Source organism: Melanerpes formicivorus, unplaced genomic scaffold (genome assembly GCF_026170545.1).
Source record: "Melanerpes formicivorus ecotype bairdi unplaced genomic scaffold, bMelFor1.0.p_v2 SCAF_98, whole genome shotgun sequence".
Taxonomy (NCBI): domain Eukaryota; kingdom Metazoa; phylum Chordata; class Aves; order Piciformes; family Picidae; genus Melanerpes; species Melanerpes formicivorus.
Window position 1 is genome coordinate 1,081,167 of NW_027142450.1, and position 23,016 is coordinate 1,104,182.

General features: G+C 41.0%; 1 protein-coding gene across 2 annotated transcripts in view; it reads left to right on the top strand.

Moving 5' to 3' along the window:
* The window catches only part of ARHGAP22 (Rho GTPase activating protein 22), a 136,085-nt gene that overhangs the window by 70,581 nt on the left and 42,488 nt on the right, over positions 1–23,016 (top strand). Inside the window, exon 1 of one of the 2 annotated variants that reach the window (XM_068166215.1) lies at positions 4,239–4,305. The exons of the other annotated variant lie outside the window; for it this stretch is intronic. Coding sequence (XP_068022316.1) covers positions 4,254–4,305 — 52 coding nt within the window. The 5' untranslated portion in view covers positions 4,239–4,253. Of the gene's footprint in view, positions 1–4,238; positions 4,306–23,016 lie in introns of those variants that run through there. 2 annotated transcript variants of the gene reach the window in all.

The window sequence follows — 23,016 nt, forward strand, 5'->3', positions numbered from 1 at the left end:
TTTATCATCCTAGTCAGCAACAGATACAAATCTCTCCTGGTCACTTTGTGGAAGGGTGGGATGCATGTAGAAATCTCTTAAAATGGGTACATTGAGTGCATGTTCATTCCATGTGATAAAGTAAAATCGGGGCAGGTGAGAGCAGAGTGGGCTGACCATAACTGCAGTCATGTGATATCCCTCCTGTGTCCAGGCTTACATAGCACAGCAGCTTTTGCACAGCATGTGGTCATGTCATCCTCTGATGGCCACCTGCCTGTTTGTTTACATTGTAGAGCTCTAGATCCCTGCTCCCTTTCAAGTCTGGACAAGGTGATGGAGTCAGCAAAGGAACACCTTCTCCTCCATCATCTGCCACACTAGAGCATCACATTAATGGGTGATGGAGGGCAACAGCTCCACCTCTGCTTCTTCTTCTCCACCAGTCACTGACATCTTCTGCATTCAAGGCCCATGATAGCCATATAGTCTTATCACATAGGATGTGATTAGATGCTTTAACAATAACTAGAGTCTGACTGCTTTTCTTTCTTTGAGTTTCATGCTAACTTTGCCCAGGTAGGAAAAAATAGCAGAAAGTCCCTCAAGGCTGTAATGCAGTGGAAAATTCCAATATGTGGCCACAACTAACAGACTTTAATACAAAGCAGCAGTTTTCATGTCTGTTGCCAATCATTGTTTTTCTAAGGTGGTCAAATTCCCTTGGGCTATAGGATAGAGAAAGAGAACAAAAAAAAAAATATGTTGATCCGTTATATACCTTCACAAAAATCTTCCTCTTATTCCCCTTTTTAATCTGTGGTGATAGTACAGAAGTCATGATTGTCCAATTCCCATTTGTAAGATGGGGGAGAGGACACTGGCTTTCTTAGCAAAGCATTCTGAAACCTGATACTGAAATCTTACAGAAAATGCAGTCATAGGTGCTTCCTCTGCTCTAGCCTGCCAGCTGCTAACAGCAAAGCCTGCTCTGTTTACTTTGCAGTCAGTCTTTGTTTATGAACTGAGATAAGAAGTTGATGGAAGAAGGAGGATCAAAAGAGGAGGGACTTGATAACATTATATAAATGCACTGGTTTTTTTGGTCTGAAGATGCATAATAGAAAAATGCTTAGATTTCTTGCAGGCCTCATTGTATCTAGTCCTTTCTAAAGGAAGCAAAATGAAAGCTGGGTGAATGATAATATTTAAAGGTTTGGATCTAGTTCAGTCTGTTCTTGGTGTCTGCAGATTGTTGCCAGGATAGAAATTTTCACCTGATTTCTGTTTGGAGAGGTGATTAAGGAAAGTTATATCTGAGCAACCGGAATAAAACCCTAGAAGATAAAGAGTAAACAGTTCCCTCATCATGAATATACAAGATCTTAGGGTTCCTCAAAGCAAATTGTGACTCTAGGAGGTAGGGGATGGAAGAGAAAGAACCTGTGTTTCATTAACCTGGATGAAAGATACAAATGTTTGCTTGTGTGAGTTCAAAGTTCTCCCTGGAAATTGCAAGAGCTACCTCTGCTTTTAGCTCCAATAGCAGAGTTGAAAATGAGGGAGCCTACTGGGGTACTAAGTGACAAGCAGCAGAGTTTTGTTCAAAGCCATTGAAAGACCAGGGTTTTCGGCACCTGGGAGGGATTACTGCATTAGCCTAAATTTGACCCTGTGTCAAACTTGTACTGCTCTGGATTTACTGTGGTGGGTTTTTTGGTTGGTTGGTAGGGGGGGTTGTTGTTGTTTTGTGGATTTTTTTGTTTTGTTCTGGTTTTTTGTTTGTTTTAATTTACTTTAATCAAAAAGGCAGACTTACTTTGGCAAAAACTCTAGCCTGATGCATCATTATGTGGAGGGCATGTCTGCTGGCAAAGACGAAGCTGTACGATCAAGAGGATGTTACAAGGACTATTTGGACATGACATCTTTTCCCATGCACCAAACAATGATACCAAAATAACCAGATTGTAGTGTAAGCCTTTGCTTGGGGTTTTCTGCAAGGAATTAGCATTGATGAGAATTGCCCACCCACCTCTACCCTCTCCATTTCCAGATACCTGTGGAAAGATTTATGAGTCCATACATCTGGAAGAAAGTCTTGAATCGTTTTTGACAACATGAGATAGGATCAGCCATTGATTCCAGATTAAATACAGTATAGGTAGGTCTTACTAGACAATTTCTTCCATATTCACACATGGTGGTGGCCCTCAGCCTTTGAGAGAGAAATGTGTGCCAGTCTGATTATAGGTGGAACAGATGTAGTGGGTACACACATAAATGTGCAAGATTTTTCCAGCTTCTGAAGTAAATGGTTTCGGTCAGGGCAGTAACAAGCTTAGGCCCCCATTCCAAGATCACTGGAATTCCCCAAGTCCAACCACAGCCTGCAGTGGTTGACAGGTGCAGTTATCTGTCACTGACTCACAGGGACACTTTTCTCAACTCTTCTCTTTTTCTCTGCTCCATAGGTGCTTAAGTAACCTTTCACTCAAATAGGTTAACCTAATTAAGTTATCTTGAGCTTAGCTTGAAGCTTGCTATGGAGTAATTGTTTATATTTCTGAAAGCTTATCAACTGATTTCCACACTGTCTAATGAAAGAGCAGAGACTTATCAGGGTTGTTTATTTTTTTTGATATATTGTTATAGATACAGGAACAAAGGCATCCTACTGAGCATTGCAGGATTTATAAATGCTAAACTTTGTTGAAGTTTTTCAGATGGCCTTCTGAATGAGTTTTCCTCAACCATGAAACATGGTTGTCCTAGAAAAGAGATCAAAAAAATAAATTGTGTGCTAACAACTGTTTCAAGAGAAGGCCCTACTATTAGCTTTCTGTCTTGAAAGTGCACTCCTAGTTTATACAGTCTTCTTTACAGAGCTGTATATTCTCATAAGAATACTACTAGTTTCATTAGAATCACTCACTTTGCTACTCTAGTAAGCTGACTTCAAATCTAGCCACTCAATAGGTTATTTGTTGTGGGTTAAAAATGTTCTCTATTTCAGGTATCTGCTCACTTGCATCTCACTGTAGTGATGTCTTGGCAGTATCACAAAGGCTGTAAGCAGTAAACAACAAGAGCTGAAGCAGCCATGAAAGTATATAGATCTTTTGGTTTTACACATTTTCTTATGAGTCCCTGAGCTTTTAAAACAGTGAGTCCCATCTTACACATAGGAAGACTTGAGGCATAGGGAAACTGATGTGCCCGAGGCTGTGAAGTCAAGTTTCAGACATTATCCTTTATATTCCAAGGACTGAAGGTAGAAGTGTTGTCTGCCCAGGTGACATGCTATGGTTGAGGGAATGAGAGCTGGATGACTAAGAGCAGGAGGCAGACATGGATAAATGTCATTGCCATTAATGTACCATCCCAACTGTATGGAATTAGAAAGCCTATTAAGTCACTACTGCCTTAAGTCCTCCAGAGAGGCAACCAAAGCAACATGAATGGGACTGAATTTCCAGATCAGATCATCCTAGCTGTACAAAAAATTTTATGTAGCTTTTGGTCCTAAAAGCAGCATGACAGAGGGAGGAAAAGTAAACACCCATAATCTTGGAGGGTAAAGCAGTGGAATGAAACACATTTTTATTTTTTCTTCTCCCATTTCCTACTGCCCAAGAGCCTCAAAGATTTTTACAAATAGAGACATGGCTGTAGTGAGAGGCAGGAAAACTGAGGCAGAGTATTATGGTGACTACAGTAAAAACCTCCTGAAAATTTCTTTAACTGCTTTCTAAGGCTTCTGTTTTTCTAAGTGCATAAGAGGAAAACAAAGGGATATCCCTGTGACATGACAGGCTCTTTATACATTGTCTACCCTAGGCAAGAAGTAGTTAACAGATCTTTTTATTTTTTTAATTTTTTTTTTTTAACGTTCTCCAAACCTGCTGTGGGTTTTTGTGGGTTTTTTTCTTCTCAACTTAATGCTTGCTGCTGTAGCAGCTGAGTGATGCAGAAGTTCTGAGTGAAAAAAATGCTTCCTCCTTATATGATACTGTACATATTGTCATGGAAATTGTCCTCATTTCCCCCGAGCACACTTTAAATAACTCGAACAGCAGTGCTAATGAGCAGAAAGATATCTGCAATCCCCACCGTGCCACTTGACATACTTTATCCCACTCTGAATTCCCTTCGCTCATCATTGAGTATTTTAAAGATCTGGTACAATAATTTGCTTTCTCTGTTGCAGTCATTTTGCTCTTAGCACTTGGTAATAAAAGGTCAGCTTTGGCTGAAACCTTAGTGTTGCAGCCATGCCGTTTTTTACTGCCAAATATCTTAAGAAAAGCAAGTGTCTCCGAAAGGGTAAGTCATGATATTTTTGGTGTGTTAGTGTTGTCTGTTTTGCTTTAAATCATAGTAAAGGATTTATTTTGCATTAACAAGCAGAGGGAACGGATCTATTCATGCTGCCGGTCGGTTAGCTCAGGGGGGGTTATTATACTGTCTGCATTTTTTGGTTCAAGATACAGTGTGTGTTATTATCTTGCATTTTACATTCAGTAAAGCTGACTAAGCGGGAGAATGTTTAACCCTTTAAACATGAAGCATCTGTTTTGCACGGCGATGGAATCCCTAGTGCAGAACAAAACAACAACAGAATGTCTATACAGATTTGTCTTTGCAGAAGAGTTTAGTAGGGAAGCTGAGAAATGCTCAGTATTTTTGTTTCTTCTGTACAGAAGGAGCATTTTTAAAAAAAGAAATCTGCATTTGAATAATAACTTAAAGTAAGCAACATCAAGTGCAGGAAAAGCATACTTTCTCCTAGCATCTTTCCTATGTATCACTGCCTGAGTGCATGATTCCATGTAGATTTTCAGCTTGCCGTTGTACGGTTTGCTTTGAGAATGGCTGTGTGGGCTTTACCAGGAAATGTGGTTGTTCTGCCTCTAGGAAGACATAAAACTCTTCATGACAGCAGTTTGCCTTCAATGCTGTAAAAATTGACAAGGTAATAAAGTCCTAATAGAGAAACACATTACTTGCATTTTAATTGTTCCATTGCATGCTTGTTTGTTTGTTTTCTAGACAGCAGTCCAGATGTAGATTTTGCACCAAAGCAAAGAGCAGTGATTTCTTGTAGCTGAAATATGCATCATTTCCAAGGAATCTGAGGAATCTGACTTGCTTACATGGCTAAGCATTTATAGGTGTATTTGTATTTAAAGTATGCATTTCACTTATGCCTTGTTTGAATATAAACTGTCTCTAAGGCATAGCTATAAGGTGGAATTTTATAGGTTTTCATCAAAGACTTCAAACTGAATGCAAGATTTTGAAGAAATGCAAGTTTGCTTTCTTTAACCTACCTTTGTGTTTTCTACTGGATTAATATCTTAAAAGGGGATTACACAAAAACTAGTATTTGGGATGTGGGAATTGAGTTAAGCTGACCTGGTACCAACATTTTGGTATTTTGTTGAGCAAAACATGTACCTGTGTACACAAATGTATACAATTGTTCAGGAGTTCGTAAGGATAGAATCACATCAGGAAAGTTTTTTATTAGAAATGAGGGGGAAAGATTATAATTGAATTAATTATTTGATTTTGCTAAATTGTTTTTAGAGTGTTGTTGTATGTGTGCACATATATCTGTGCCACTTTACAAGAGGGCACATATATTTGCTCCCTCTTTTTGCTCATCTGCCGGGAGCACTCAGCTGAACAGTGATTCTTTCCCTTATAGCATGTGCTACAGTAGGAATATCTCTCTAGACAGATGCTGAGGAAAGGTGCCTGCATGACTTGTGTCTGTGGAAGACATGGCAGGTAAGGGCTAATGGTACAGCCAGGAAAGACAGGACTATTCTGGTAGGTGCACCTGAAAATAAACTTGCCCAGCTCTGTTGTCTGTTATGAGAACAGGACCTGTACATCTTGCTGAATATCTGCCATGAGCTGTGAGATATCCCCTGCCCCTCTGTGGTATAAAGCTGTGATTTATTTGATGCACAGCAGTTACTTTAGGCTTGGAGCCTAGCTTTAGACATCCACCACAAGACAATGTGACCTTCCTAAGTTTACAATATGGAGCTGGTGAGCGATTACTGCTAATCCTTGTTCCTTCCTTACTGTGGTTTGGAATTCCCACCCATAAGGGCAAATGCTGTGGTGGTGTTGGAGAGGGCAAAGCTTCCAGAAGCAGCAGGAGCTGTGGCTATAAGTCTAGACTCCATGGTGTTGCTTCTGTTGGGAGCCACCGTTGGTGCCACAGTGCAGTGGCTGTCATTTGCTTAGCCCTAGAGCTAGGCTAAGGCTAGAATAGAATAGAATAGAATAGAATAGAATAGAATAGAATAGAATAGAATAGAATAGAATAGAATAGAATAGAATAGAATAGACCAAGTTGGAAGAGACCTTTGAGATCAAGTCCAACCTATCATCCAACACTATCTAATCAACTAAAGCATGGCACCAAGCACCCCATCAAGCCATTAAATGATTGCAGAGTGCCCTAGGCATAGCATCAAAAATGTGGTTACATAAGAAATAGAGTAGCCACAGATTCCAATGGTTCTGTCCTTGCACTTTTCTGTGTCTCCAAACAGAGAAGGAACAAGCCAGAAAGAGTGGTGAAGTTTGTGCATAATCTCTTTTGCACCTGTTCAAATGGCCTAGGGATGCAAGCTGGGCAGTAGACAAGTTCATGGCCAGAAATATTGGTCATGTGGGAAAGAAAAGTCCCAGACAAACATTCCTGATTCAGCCTTGAGACAGACCTTGCCCACATTAATAAAGGAAGTGGTCAGTAGAGCTGGAAACTGGGACCTGATTGTCCAAACTCTTACAGCCTGAAATCCCAGGCAGTGCAGGGTTTTGCCATTTAGCTCTTTGGAACATGTTTATACTAAGTCATAGTGAAGCGTGTTTCTCCCACAATTAATTTATTCTCACCAGGCTCCATTTTATCTTCTCACTAGTATTCCAGGCTAAGCCACATTGTGTTTTGGATTAAATCTCTATTTCTGTGAGACTTAAGAGAGCTTCTAGACACTCCTGAAATGAAACAGCCAAGCCAAAATATGATGCTGTACATCCTTTGTTTTTCAGACTGTTGTGCCTATGGAGATTTCCCACAGGTCTCCTTTGGTAATATATCCTTAGCCTACTCTTACTCTCTAGTAATACCTACAGCAATGACAGAATCTGGGAATATGCAAGGGCTTCTTTATTTCTACTATTATCAGTTTCAAGCATTTTCGAACCTCTAACAATTACACCCCCACACACACTGTAAGTCAACAATATAAGAAAAACATTTATCAGTCTCTGCAGTCTGTTGATAGAACAGTGGGGTTTAGCCTTCTGATGATAAAATTTCTGTTTTCCTCTAAGCACTGGCTCAACCCTACTCAAAACTGTGCTGTAAAAGATATGCAGTCAGAATTGTCTCTGAACTGGCAAGTCACCATTGATTTTTATTTCTTTTTTTTCACCTGCCCCTTGACTTCTAGTGGGGAAAACAATAAAGCTTCAGCTCCAGCAAACCCTTTTCCTCTTTAACTCAAAAAAATTAATGTTGCATGTTTTGTTGCCAAGTGGTCCTTACTTTGTTGCAGCTGTAGATTTAAAGGACTTCAAAGCTGGATGATTAAGGCACAGTTTTAGTTTGTAGCCAGGCAAGCCAAACAATCTCAACTTCAAAGGAGGGGGCTGTTCTTTAATGCTGTGGGCTTGCTGTTTGTGTTCAGCAAACGGAGCTGCTGGGGAAAACGCCATGTGCAGCCGACAAGTAATGTGGCTTCCACTCCTGAGGGGGAGTTTGTCAGTAGCTGCCTGAAAAGAGCAGCCCACAGCCAGCAGTCTCCGGGTATCTGATGGCTGCTGATTATGTCATTTGTGCATGGTGTCGACCTGTGAGATTTTCAGTATCTGCTTTTACTATGCTCAGAGCTTCTGTTTGAGCAGACCTCCAGGGGTAGTCATGCTAAAGGCAGGATTCAGGCTCTTTTGCCTCTCCTGCTCCCTTCTGTCTGTGCTTGATTGTTTTCCTCGTCTGCTGTACTCACAGTATGGATGGTTTTATATGCATTAGGGAAGTTGAGAGAGGCTATCTCAGTGAAAGGAAGTGTTTAATCCATACAGCACTGTGGTTTGAGGTGAGTGAGGGCCACAAATAGAGATGAGTATGCTCTGCATCTATTACACTTGTGTGGAAAAGGAGATGTCATTTTGCTCTTATGTTAATAATTTTTCCAGTCAACCATACATTGCCAGTTCTATCTAGCAGGGAAGTAAGAAGAGCTGGATAGCTCCACCTTTAGATGGACCTAGGAATTATGGTGGTGTGTGGCTTTAGTTCCAACTCTGAAGCCCAGACTGTGACCTGACCCTTTTAGTTTTAGAAACTCTTTAGCCATATATTTGGTGGATGCTCCAGTAGAGAAAAACAAAGCAAAAGCCTCATAGTGAAGCAGAAAAGCAGGCCACATAAATAACCTCCTGAACCAGTGAGAGTGTTGTTTCCTAGGACCATTTCCTCAACTAGAAATCAGTCTTAAATTCTTCTACAAATGAGTTAATTTCATAGGTTTGGGATGCAGTAAGGTGAAAACATGTTGTGGGTGAGGAATCTGGGATCAAAGCAAGGCATTTGAATAGAGGATGAGCCCACGGGCATTCTGAATCCTGGCTGCACACTCTGCTGCTTTGAGCTGTTGGATACTCCAAGAAACAGTGTACTGACTCCATGGGCCTGGAGATATGAAAGGAGTTGGCAAGGCACCAGAGAGATGTGTCTGTTGTTCAGCACATGACTTCCAGAGCCATGTATTAAATTCTGAGTCAAACTGGAGATTTATTCAACCAGTATCTAGGCTTTTGTGGGATCCAGGCCACTCTCTCCACAGGGTTCTGAGATCCAGCAGCTACAGAAACCAGTGCTGCCAAGAAGCGTAGTGCTCGAGAGGCAGAGTTGGCCAACACACCACTGTGCCTATCAATGAGCCATGCGTATGCTGCTGAGAGAGTGGTGACTTCAGCTCACCAGTTAAAGCTCTCCAAACAGTGGAGGTGCCAGGCAACCACTAGGGCTTCCAAGCAAAGGAACAGCTTTTTGAGACACAATACACTCCTAATTTCTACTATGTCTTTCCCATTTTGAGAGCACTACTTTGATGGGAAAACAGCCTGCTTTCCATCCTGTGCTAGGGAAACAATCTTAATGCTGTTCAACTTGTTCCCTCTCATTCTTTGCTTTCTGCTTTCTAAGACTGGCACTGCCTTTGCAGTTACATATGACTAACCTTCCAAACAGTATTCCTTGCTTTATGAGAATCAGTGTTTGATTAATTTGGGGTGTCTGGATGTGGTAGTTCTGTTTTTCATTTCTGGTTCTGTTAGTCACTAGCCAATATCACACACCACACTGGAAACCCTTCAGTGTTTCTGTATTTCAGTTCTCCACTGGTATGTAGGAATTTTTCACTTTTTTAATACAGAGAGGGCATTTTTTCACTGATGCACAATATCACATTAGAAAGTAACTTTTACCTCTCTGTGCCTGTTCTCCCCAAACACCAATGTATAGCTCTATGTTAAAAGCATATTCCAGCAATGGAATTTTTTTCCCATTTATTTCAATGTATTTGTTAATAGCTAAAGCATACACTGAAATCCCTTCCACTTGTCAGAAGATTATTTTGCAGTTACTCTGGTGTAACTATTCCTTATCTGAAAAAGGCAGTCTGAACTGTGCTGGACACTTTCACTTGGACAGAGAATTAAAAGAATAGGACTGCATGAGGATGATAAGCTAAACGGTATGAAGAATTCTATTTACTTTCTTCTTCCTTCTAAGAATCAGTTCTCATTTATATTTAGTCTCTAACATGAACAAGACTAGAATATCTATAAACAGGAGTATATAAGACTTAGAGATGCTTGACTATGCAATTCACATGCATGTTCACTCTTTGTGATTATTTTTATGTAATGCCTTCATGCTTAGGTACCCAGATCACCTAACTTCCAGATTGCCTTATTTAAATTAATGGCAAGGGAATTATTATATCTCCTTTCTGGAAGTTTGGAGAAGCTGGTTTTGTTTGGCAAGTGCTTGCAGATTTTCTTCAGAGACTATAGACTGAGTTGTCCATTAAAGAGTGGTAACTGGCAGAGATCAGACTTTTCAGTCAATAGTTTACTGCTGTATCTTATGTTCTTACTTTGACACTGCAGACTGTTTTAAAAAAGAAAATGGTAAAAGGTAACCTTCTGTCTCTTTCAGGCTAGGACAGTAAAACTGGCTGCCACTAGCAGCCATGTATGCTTATAGTCCTGTTATTTTTTTCCCCCACATTTTAAATTTGTATGCCCTTTTAGGGACTTTAAAGCTCACCTGATTGCTCTCGATAAAAAATGGGAAAGGGAGGAGAAGGAGGCATTTGCCGTGCTCCCCCAGTTTCCTCTGTTGCCTGGCAAATCACAAAGCCATCACTAGTGCTTTCTTTCTTTTTTTTAATCTCTCAGCCTTGCAGACCACCAACCCAATTGGTTCCTTCATTTCCAAACGTTGCCCTCACCAGTTACCTGCATACTACGGATTCACTGCAGGTACATACCTGGAAAGCTACTGTTTTGATGTAATATTAAATAGGCAGCAGCTCAGCAGGTGTCCCCAAGGTAAGGCAGGCAGTATGCTTCTGGCAGCAGCTGCTGGCTTCAGGCTTATCATGATTTCTTTGTTGTGAAACAGAAGCTGGAAGGCTTTTTAATACAGCACGTCACTGGCTGAGCAGATCCCGGTTTCTTACTGTTACCCTGCCTTTGACCGAAAAGACAAAAATTCTTATTACATGTGCTGCCTGTGATGGCTGCATACAGCTCTACCCTCTCAAGAAAGCAGCAGGGTGAAGAAAGGGGAGTAGGCTCACAAAGCAGATATACTTCCTAGTGGACCACCTGGGCTAAATGTCTGTGAAGCAGGCCTGCTGACATCAGCATTGTCAGAATGGGCTTTCTACTTCTATAGGCAAAACAGTATGCAAATATGTTTCCTGTAGAGAGCGTTCCAAGCAATGAGGCTAATATTCCAGATCTATTCAAGTGGCCTAAATCTGCATAATTAGATTTAATTTATATAGTTAGTGCCACTATGGTGAAAGTAGATAAACTGGCAGCCCTGGCATTTCTCTTTTGGTAGTATATCACAGCATACATTGAGCAAGTCTCTTTGGTTCTTTGGGATAAGAATATCTGTATTTGAACATTAAGAAATATGTTGATGGATGGGTTTCCACAGAATATGAGTCCTAAACTGGCACGTGTACACTGCATGTGGTAAACCTATTCCATGCCTTTACCTTGTACTTGATTTTAAGCTTAGGCAAAGTGAAGAATTTTCATAAGGTAACATTTCTTGCTCTAGAGACAGCTAGTGTGCTGTTGCAGAGTCTGGCTGGCCAGTGTGAACATCCATGCTGCAAATACACACTCACACCAGCAAAAAGTTGTGCTGTTGTAGGTGGTTGCCATGCACACTTGTGTGAGACTTCAGGACTCTGGGGACACATGCCTGTCAGTTGCAATATCCCTTGAGCATTTATCTTCTTTCTATTCTCCTTTGTGGAAATTCTTTCAGTTTGTTTTGTTAGTGAAAAGACTATCATGCAGTGACTATGATCTAGCTTTAGTCAGCAGCCTTTGCCTGAGGCATGACAAAGACCTGTAAATTGTTGGAGTATAAGGTGTTTTGAAGGACCTACTGGTAGTGTAGTATAGCCCTTAGCAGGTAGTGATATGCTTTGCTAAGAGACTGCGTGCTGGCATAGTAGAGAAGAGGCTGCTGGTCCAGGTTTTCAAATACGAGGAGTTCTGTTCTGTCAGCTAACCATTTTGGGGGAACACTACTAGGACAGAGTACTTAGACTACAGTGCCATGCAGATCTAGGAAGACAGCAGACATTCTTGCAAGAAGGCAGTAACTTTACTGGAGCTTATCCCAGTCCACAAATACTGAGGATGTACAGTTAGGGAAGGTCATACCAAATCAGAAGCAGATTGCTGCTGTCTGGGGGAGCTGGATAGCAACAGGTCAGTGGTTGATTGCTTTGGTTCCGGTGAGCTTTGTGCACTGAGGGGGTGGAAGCTGGCAGGGCAATACTTGAGGCAGTTATGCTGTGTGTGGTTAAAATTACAAATAGTCTCAAACTATAAATATGCTTCTACAAGCAATCCTGAGCTATACTGTGGCCTCAAATCATATGCCACTCAGCTTTGCTGTCAGCCTCTACAATGTAAAGGTGACTATCTTAGCTTGTCAGAAGAGACAATATCTACACGCAGGTTTTTGGTCCATCGTGGAGGAGACGTACAAGCACCAAGATGGGATGCAATGCAAGGGAACATAGGTAGTATTTCAGTATGCTAGAGGGGCTGCAGACAGGAATTCCACTGGGAAATGCATTGAGTCTCAGAGAAAAGCATTCCGTGCAACACTCCCACGAATTTCAGTGGGATAAAGTCCACTAGCTGAAGACATTACTCAGGACAAGTTATTATTCACCTAACAGGCTCTTTTCATTTGTTGCTTCAATATGACCTAAATCAGTGTGGTTTTTGTAAGTGAGGTAACGCCTGCTAATGATTAACTACTTCAAAGGAACTTCTATAAACTTTTTGATAATGCTATTAACTGGGAGAAATTTGTCCATTGCTAATGGGCAGAGTTAGAATTGATCTTTCTAAGCACTGTTATGCTCATGATTTACTGACAGTTGTCCTAAAACACAAAGAATTGAGGTACTGGCTTTTTACATCAGAACAACCTTGAGTCTGTTAGCCACCTGCAGTTGTATTCTGAGCAGCTTGAGTTCCAAGCCCAAGTGACAGGTATGAGTTTTCCTTTTTGCAGAAGAGCGCTGCTGCCACAGTGGAGAGTTGCACAGTCGTGATTGAAAGAGACATCAGTCACCCAATGCATAGCCAGGCACAGGAGGAGTATGCCATAAAACTGCTTGTCTGTGCAGACAACTGTCAGATTTGACTCGATGATCCTTGAGGTCTCTTCCAACCTTGGCAATACTGTGATACTGTGATACTATTACAAGAGTATGAAATGAACCTGGATCAGAATAGCTGTGAGCTCTTCAGTTTGGATTTAGATCAGCAGTACTTCCATCCACATTGTCTCATCTTTAACACTGATAAGGTTTTTTCTAAATTTGCCAACATTTAGGCAAAGGCCTACAGTATGTATTTTTTGCATTTCAATCCCCTTTCTGCAGTAGTGCAACAAATAGCTTTGGTTTTGTAAAAACAAAGTCTGCAACTGGTGAGTCCTTAATGACAGTCCATTTATTTACTGCTGCCAAGACTGTGCTTGTAAAGCTTCAGTCACTTTATTGAAGAAAATAATGTTTGTAATTGGTTGGCTGGAATTTCTGTGGAACCCTGTGTTCGGTCTACAGAGAACTAGAGTCTTTACAGGCTCAGCTGAAAGCTTTATCTGTGTAAAGCTTAAGCTGTAGAAGCTGATGGCCTTGATTCTATTCTCCTTAGTTCAAAGTCCAAAGCACCGGCTAGGATGGCAAACATAGTCCTTTAAAAATACAGTGAGGATGTCTTTGGTTTCATAGTGGACTGGCTGTGGGCAAAGATTAAAAAGCTTTGAGGGATAAGGAGGAGGTGAATGTAGTTGTAGAGAGGTTTATTTAGAAGGAATGAGAACCACTTCATTCCTGTCAGTGAGCAGACCTGAAAAATGTGAGCACAACAGTTCCAGAAGAATGTAGAAATTAGATATTATGACTCCAGTATGAAATTATTAAACAAAATTAAGAAATATGCCCCCAAAACAAGTCAGACATTGCCATTCTAATGTTGTGGTAAGCAATTTCTTGTCAGGATTTAAAATTTCCCTCAACTCCTGTCTTCAGTGTTAAAGATTTGGAGGGGGGGGGTGGGGAGGAAAAGGAGCATTGAAAAATTGCTTGTGGTTGCATTATAATGTATAAAAATTATCCAGTTATTTTTACTCAGATATTTCAAAGCATGAAGTATCATCATCTTTGGTGAGGAAGGAATTTCCTCCCTTACAACAGTGTGTAAACATAGCCACAGTTGGAATATGTAATTTGATGTGTTCCTCTGAAGCGCTGAGCACTTGCTGGTTTGGAGAACCACATGGAACTCTATGGCCTGCTTTGCATAGATGTGCCTCTATTTTCAAAGTTATTTATACATACATTTGCAACTTTTTTTTCTTTTACTTTTTTTTTCACTTTGTTGCCTCAATTTAGATGTTTCCTGCAACATGCATTGTAGGGGCAGGCACACATCTTCTGCCAGCATGCCGGCCTAATTTCCTCCCTGGGAGTGCAGTTTCTGCTGGCCTGAGAAATATTTAATTCCTTTCCATCCAAACCAGAAGACAGTGAAATGATCTGGTGCTCTGTGTGGCCCAGGCAGTTCCATGCTTCACCACTGTTAAAGACTAGGCTCACTGTAACTTTCTAAATTTGAAATCTATTGGGGAAGCACTGCAAGGGTTAGTTTTCTGGAGGGAAAGAAAGAAGGGTAAGGGAAAGCAGCTGAATGTTGGTACAAGGGTGTCTATCGAACATGCTGTGAGAAAAGTTATGCAATGTTTCCTTTCTCCTCATTATCATTACCACTTGCTAGCATCATCACAGACTTGATTTTTGTTGAAATTGAATTTTGTTGTAGTTGATTTTTGTTGTAGCCTTTTGTGAGGGGAAGATACAGATTTTCTTTTTCATTTCCAGAGCACCTGTAGAGAGGGGCAGAAGTTGTCCTCTTCTCATTCTAGGATAATTCATGAAATGAACAGCTCTGTAAGAGCTGGTGACATATTGTAAAGATTTGCAAGCTCTTAGAGCTCAAGTTTTTGCAAATGGAATAAACTGAACCACAATTGTGTCCAACACCTCCAGATTCTTTTCCAGTAGGAACTTTCTTTCTTTGGGTTGAAGCTGGTGCCAAGGTGTCAGATACTTGTTGTTTGGCAGGCAAAACAACCTTAGCATCAGCAGAGTCAGCAATACTATCACCTGAATTATTTGCTTTGTCAGCAGATACTGCTGTAAAAGACAGTGACCACAACATTGCACACCGAGAGCTTCACCTAAGAAGTTGCTGCTCTCTCTGTTATGGGCTAGGTTTTGAAGTAAACATGTTCATTCTTCACAGTACCTTCTATCAGGCAACATTATCCGAGCCAAGAGCCACAACAGTTTAACTGGGCAAACCATCATTCCTTTGACACTTTAACTCCTGTGGCACTGTAGGACATAATTAGAATATCAGTGCTCCAGAATTCACAGTCAGGGTGGTGTTGTAGTTGCTCCTCATGTTAATTGCTGTTGATCAGTTCCTCTTTAAAATGCTTCTGCTGGCATCCTAAACTAGTTGTGGTCAACTCTTGCTGCTATCTAGTAGAAGATGACACAAACCCCAAAGCAATAATAAACCAGCTTGCTCATAGGGATACTGTACAGAGCTGAGGGCACATTTCACAGGATCATGAAACTTTTTTATTTAGGAAGGCAGTGTGATTGTTGTTAGTGGGTATTCCTTTTATGGAACAAAGTAATTGTTGGCAGAAGTTGGAGGGAATGGTGCCTGAGCTGTGTTGATACAAGAAACATGCTATGTCTTTGAAAAAAAATAGTACTTAGCAGTTGCATATTATGCCTGAGGCAATCTGAACCCTAAAGACTGGTCTGCTGCAGTAGAAATGGGCTTCCCACAGTTGAGAATTTGCCTTACTTTGTGGCCACAGTGGGCAGCACATCCCAGGCATCAGAGTAGTCTCCTCTCTGAAGTTTGAAATCATTGAAAACAGGGAGGCACAGGAGCATTGGAGTGAGCACTGGAGTACTATTATAAGAACTATGTTTTTAATGCCAGAAGCATAACTTAAAAGCAACTGAAATTTTTTGTACTGGAACTTCTCAGAATTCACCCTAAGGCAAGAAAACACATTAAAAAACACCAGCTTAAGTAAACTTAAACGTTGTGAAGCACTGAACACATGTGAGCAGGTTTTATAAGCAGGAGTTCAAGGTGCTATCTGAGTGCAGTGCTACTTCCTTTTCTTTTAAGAATACTTGAAACTCGTTTTCTCCTTTCCTCTTACCTTGCATCTTTTTTTCTGTTTGCTGTGGTTTCTGGAGTGTGCCATCACTTATCAGTGTGTGGCCTACCAGGAATTTGGGTTTGTTTATTTTGAAGGTTTTTGTCTTATTTGAAGTGATTAATATAATTAACCATTTCTTCAGCTTAATTAAGAGGTAAGTCTACATTAACACAAGTCACACATTATTAAGGAAGGCAACTCCAGACAGGAGAGTCAAGCTAACCTAACACCATTTTTATGTATAAAAGGCCAAAAATTAACCCAAATCTTAATTTCTTGCATAGATCCTTTCAATTGAAATAGAGCACTGCCCTCAGGTTTTCAAGGATTTTCTTCAGCCTGTGCACCAGTACAGAGAAGCTGTAGTGCCTCTGTTCGTGTTAAGTCTTGTCAGAATTTTTGCTTAAGAAACCACAGCTCTGACGTCTAATCTCTTTGGTGTTTTTAAAGCTGTTTAATGGGATCTGAAACCACAGAAGGTATGGGAGGGTAGAACAGATCACAACACCTTAGTATTAGTTTATAGGTGGCAGTGGCTTTAGAGTGCTTACCTGCCTTTGCTTTATTCTTTGGGATGAAGTATAAGATCTGGGATAGAAATATCATTTAGGAACATGAAAATTTTTTACATGAACTTTTAGCTGAAGGTTTGATCATCTTCCAGTTGTAGCTGCCATGAAGCACGGTGCATTGAAAAGCATTTAAGGAAATTAGGCATTTATATTTGACTGAAAAATCAATGAGACTTTAGTATGTGCTTGTAAATTCTGGCCTAAGAAACCACATCAGTTTAGAAGCTGAGCTTCTTCCAAACGTTAGAAATTAAACACATTCGCCTACAGATGTGCATATTGCCATAGTGTTTTTCATTGAAACTGACACACAACAAATTTCTTCTGATTCAAAGCTTTTTCTTACCCAAACCTCTTTTTTTTTTTCTTAATTTTGTATTTTGCAATGCGATCATGAGTTTACTCTCTCAGCTTACACAGCAACCTCTAGCTTGGATATCAGATAGATAGATAGATAGATAGATAGATAGATAGATAGATAGATAGATAGATAGATAGATAGATTAGACAAGATAAGATAGATGAGTGGGTGGGGATAGATAGAAATATAAAAATCATGGCAAGGACACATCACTATTTGCTATTCAGTTCTTCACAGATCATACCCTCGAAGATCCTGTCACTTTTCCTTAATTTTATCTGTCACTCCTCAACTGCTTCAGATTTCTCTTGCTGTTTTTTCTGCTTTCAAGTGGCCTAATTAGAGCATTTCAATATCAGTTTTGTGTCCACAGCAAGTTTTCCTTTCTGCTGAAAGATCATCCTGGGAAAAAACAATAAAAACCAAAAACACAGCAGAAAAGCAGTAGAATTCTTGATGGTTGTAGGGAAGTTTCAGCTGCATGCTGATGACATGTGAACCCAAGATTCAGATGTGTCAGACAGGATCTACCTCTAGCATTGCATTCAGACTCTTGGCAAACTTTGGCTGGAGAAGAGTCCTCAGGACAGAGGCTTCAGCAGTAGCCAGAATCAAAGGCAATGACTGAAGGAAGGAATAAGGTTTCAAGTGACTATTCCAGTCATTCTTAATGACCTTTTGGTTACTCACAGATATTTCTTTTGTCTTTTCATAATCCAAAGATCAAGACTGGGCTTTAGTTTGTGTGTTTTTAACCCTGCTGTGCCAAGAAAGATTCCCTTGGCAAAATTAACCCACTTCATTTTTCACCTTTCATTATCAGGGAGACTTCAGAGTCCTGAATCTGATACTCACCTTCAAGAAAATAATAAAGAACAGATCAGGGAAAATGACTCATTGCAATTGTTCTTTTCATCTGTGGGTGCTAGTTCTAGTCCATTTGTCAAGGTCTTTGTTGCTGCCTGTCTGTAATCAAAGGCTTCCTGTCACTACTTGCCTTAGTACTGAGGGCAAACATGTCAGCTGGGCCTTGCGTTACCCACCAGCCACCCTTTTCATAATCCAGCCTTGAACTGCCATTTGCCTCCCCACATGCTGCAGCAGCATGCACGGGGCCAAGTGGATTTCACTCTGACTGGAAATACCACTCTGCTATCCACACCAAAGCAATACAAGCATGTAAATATATACACATACACAAGCATTTTTCATTGTGTACATTTTCAGGAGGTTTGGTATAATGACAACACACAAGCACATCAGTAAGCAGAATGATGTAAGAAATGTGCAAAAGGCAAACCAAATGGGGGTGGGGTGTGGGGTGTGGGAAGGAAAGGAAATGGTCTGAACAAAAAAAGAAGCTGCCAGCTTCAGCAGAACCTGACAGCAGCTTTACATGAGAATACCAAGTTCCTTCTTTCACATGCAATGGGACAAGGGCATCTTCTGCTAGGAAGTACAGTCTTGTTCCCACTGAACTTCTGTTTCCATATAGACAAAGGGGATCTAAGGCATGATTTCACAGATGTTGATCTTAAGAGAGTTAAGCTTATGTGAATGAAGTTCAAGACAAACAAAAAATGTCAATATTTCCTCATTGGAAACAGCTGTAGAGAGAGATGTAACTGAATGCCTGTGCAGGTTGTGTGAACAGGAATACAGACAGGTCAATATAGCTTAACGGCAGCTTTATGCTTTGCCCTTTCCAATGAATGCATTTTCAGTAAGTGAAGAATTTTCAGCAAGCAGGGCTTTGAAAAGTGAATTGTGACTCCTACTGCTCTTGCAGGACTCCATCTGACCTTTGCAAAGTCACTTAGCCCCAATCTTTTAGCATTTAATCTTCCCTATTGCGGGACAAAGGGAAAGGCTGGAAAGAGGTCTGGCGCAGTACTCTGAGATGAACACTATACAGCTGACATCAGCAGGAGATGGCTCCAAGGCCATATGAAATGCAGTAACACAAACCACATACAGCAAACAGCATATGAGAGCAATTCTGCCAGGTTTAACTAGTCTGGGCCTGGAAGAAACTATTTGTGCAATGCAACTAGGGGCTTAAAGCCAAGCTGTTTCCTCAAAACAAAGATACCTACCAGCGAATGTAAAGCATCTTGACAAAGATACCCTGAGATGAGTGACAAAGCATCGAAGTCATCAGGAACCTGCAGTCCTTTTGATGGTGAGCAGTAATAAACAAGTCTCTTAATCTTTCTAGGCTATTATAGTTACTGCATGTACTTGTTTGGTTGCTGTCCCCTTTTCTGCTCTTGAAGTTGTTCAGTTTCTGTACACCTGGATGGAGGCCAGTGCACTGCCAATTTTCTTTATGGATAATGATGGAATTTGGTGTATCTTGTCAATGTGCAGAAGAGCAAGTAACTTCGTCACATGTTAATGTTGAAGAAGAGGGACTATTCATCCCCAAAGTTAAGCCCCTGCTTCTGCCACATCTATTGAGGTGCTTGAATTCTGTTTGTGTTTGCAGCTAGTTTTATTTTCCCTCATCTGGAAATGAAAGTAGCTTTGAGTAAAGGGACTGAACTTGTCTGCTCATGCCAATCCTGAGCTACTCAGAGGTGGTCTCTGAGGGCCAGTCTTGTTTGTATGGGATCTTGATTAAACTTGAGTGAGAAGCTCTGTTCAAAAGAATGAAAAGCCCTGGTCTGTGTTCAGAATTGTTATCAGAGTGTTCTTCTGTATCAGGGTGCTGAGCAGCCAGAGTCTGGTTTAATTCTAGCAGTACAAGTAGTGCTTGTGCACTTCAGTGCAGGGGCCTAACAGCAGCCATAGTAAGTGCCAAAGCTCTCTTAGTTGCTGGAAGAGGTTTGAGTGCAGCATCTGAATGAGAATTTCATATTTCTGTGACAGGCAGAACTAAAATTCCACATACAGCTATTTCTAGACAGGAGGGTTTAAAACTGTTTTTCTTAAAGGATTTGCTACAAACCAGGATGTTTGAACTGGGACAGAAAATACAACATCTGTGAAATTGGGGGGAAGTACTGGACTTCTGAAGAAGGTGAACATGGCATTGTTTCCTTGGGTTTTTTTTTTTTTAAGATCTAGACATTTGAATTTAGCTGTTTGTCATTCTTGTGACTACTAAGACTCAAATCTAGAGAATGTTTTGACATAAACATGTTTGAAGTCTGCCCTTTAGGGAACTCTAGCTCTGCTTGTTGCATCAAGGATGTACTGAGGGGAGCCAGCCATGTGTGGAGAGGAACATAATTAAAATGTTTCTAAAAAAAACAATAGTTTGTAGGTGGGTCTGCATGCTCTGTCACTGCTTATACATGTCATGCTAACGTATGAGGCTTTCTCTAACAGCAATTCTGAAGCTGATTCTTATTTCTAAGCTAACCTTCATGTGTGGGGTTATCCTTATTTGCTTGTATTTATATGAGTAGTCACTGCTGACTCTCCCACAGGCAGCTTTGCAAAGTCATGACCTTGCTCCTATTTAAAGTTCCAGTGGAGAAAGCCAACCACAGAGGAGTTATATGTCGATTTTGGCAGAATTTCAGGTCTAGCATATACAGAATCTTTTTTCCCATCCTGTTTTTGCAGACTCAGAAATATAAATGTTTTTTCCCTAAATATTTGTGTGAAAAAGGCCCATGAAGATTCAGAAGGCAGCTGGCTGGTACAAAGTAACATCTTAGGGGAGGGGAAATTGTAGTCAGGTCCCTGTGGTACAGTGATTCAGTGGGAAGATGTTGAGACACCACTTCTGCAGAAGTCCAGTAAGAAGTCATCTTCATCCTTCTCTGTTTATTATGCTTCACCTGCCAATCTTTGTGTGGGTTAGTTCAACTGTTCTGACTGAATTTGTGGACTGTAATTGATTCTAAGATAAGATTCTGCTCTGCTCTTGTCCTTCACAGCTTGAGCAGCCAACATCTTAGCTGGAAACCTTTAAATTTAACCTTGACCAAGACCATTTGTTTGGTAGTGGTGCAACTAGATGGTCTTTCAAGTTTCCTTCCAACCCCTAACATCCTTTGTGACCCACACAGTCCTTTTGTTCTTTTTTTATTTTTTAGACTCTTTCACTCTTTTGAAGACCTTACTTGAGCTGTCTGCCAAATCCTGAAACCCTGTTTCTGATATGTGATGAAGGCTGTGAAAAGCCTCTTTCTTGCTGTTGTTTCTACTGTAAGACACTTAATTGTGAAAGGCATGGCAATATATCTGCCAGATAAGGTACAGGAATTAGATCTTATGACCCTGCTTTCACCATGAAGCCAAGTATGCTGGTAAAAGAATTAGGCTGTGACAGTTTAATAGACTGTAATTTCCTGCTCTATATGCAAAGGATGTCCTCTTTGCAAGGGAGTATGGTGGAGTATTGACCTATTCAGATACCTGCATGCTAGCCTTAATCAAGAGAGTTTTTGAGCTTTCTATATCTTAAAGAATACGAATCATTCAGTAAATTCTAGATGAGAGATTGTCTGAGAGGATGCTATAAGGAAAGAAGCAGAATCTGGATATGTGTGGGGGAAAAGCATCATGGCTTTTGTTTCTCAAGCTGCTTGCCTAGTCCCAGGTTGCTGTTGGTTCTCTTCTTTACTGAAAGACTGCCTCAGTTTCCCAGTTCAGTGAATTGCTTCCCAGAGAGCTATAAAATACTTCCCAACACATATCATTTTACTCCTTTTGTGTTCTAAATCAGTTTATGGTCCATAAGTGTGTCTAGGCCAGGAAACAATAGCAAGAAAAACTATTTCCTTGGCTTGCAGACAGCTCCCATCTTGTTCCATTCCCTAGATTAGTCAGGATTTAGAAGATGCATGTTTTGTATATGCTAAATCAGTTCCACAGAAATCACTGCGTGCCATCGTCCTGCTCTTATCTCTGAATTCCATGGACAGGCAATCTCAGCTGCCCAGCACATGCTGGCAGCATTAGCTGAAAGCCATGTAATCATGGAAATGACAGTGACACAACAGCTAAGATGTTATCTCTGTAGCAAAGCCAAAGGCAGTTTCCATGGTGATGGAGAAGCTCCAGGCTGCCAGTGTTGCAGCTGCAGTGTTGGACAGAATCAGTACCCTTTCTATACAGGGCCTTTTATGTGGCACTCATTAGATTGTATCCAGCTCTGGAACAATAAAATGAGGGTAAGGGGAAGATTTAGAGCTGACTGAGGAAGGTGTTGAACTAAAAAAGAAAATGGGAAATGAAGGGTGAAAAGTCTTGTAGTATCCACAAGTGATAGATGTATATGACAGCTTGAGTGCATTTGATACTCTGGTCATTAAGTACCTGAGAAAACAATAATAGCTCCTGAGTTCTTACTTTAAGAGGGAAAGTCGGACTCGTATCCTAAAGTCTTAGCTCCACTTCTGAATTGGGTCCAAAATCAGAATGTGTCTCTCATCTGTGAGATGAGAAATTTCCAGGGCCTTGGGGAAAGTGAATGATTTTTCTGCCCCTATATCTCATACAATTCACTTAGTCTCCCTTTTGGGTAATATTCTCTCAATGCTTGGCACAGGTATGTGGGATTCATTTTGTTCTCTTCCTGTATCACAGTATCACAGTATCACAGTATCACCCAGGTTGGAAAGGACCTCGAGGATCATCGAGTCCAACCTGACACCGCAGACCCCATGACTAGACCATGGCACCAAGTGCCACGTCCAATCTCCCCTTGAACGCCTCCAGGGTCGATGACTCAACCACCTCCCTGGGTAACCCATTCCAATGCCGAATGACTCGCTCGGTGAAGAACTTCCTCCTCACCTCGAGTCTGAACCTCCCCTGGCGCAGCTTGAGACTGTGTCCCCTTGTTCTGGTGCTGGTTGCCTGGGAGAAGAGGCCAACTCCCTCCTGGCTACAACCACCCTTCAGGTAGTTGTAGAGGGCAATAAGGTCACCCCTGAGCCTCCTCTTCTCCAGGCTAAACAATCCCAGCTCCCTCAGCCTCTCCTCATAGGGCTTGTGTTCAAGGCCTCTCACCAGCCTTG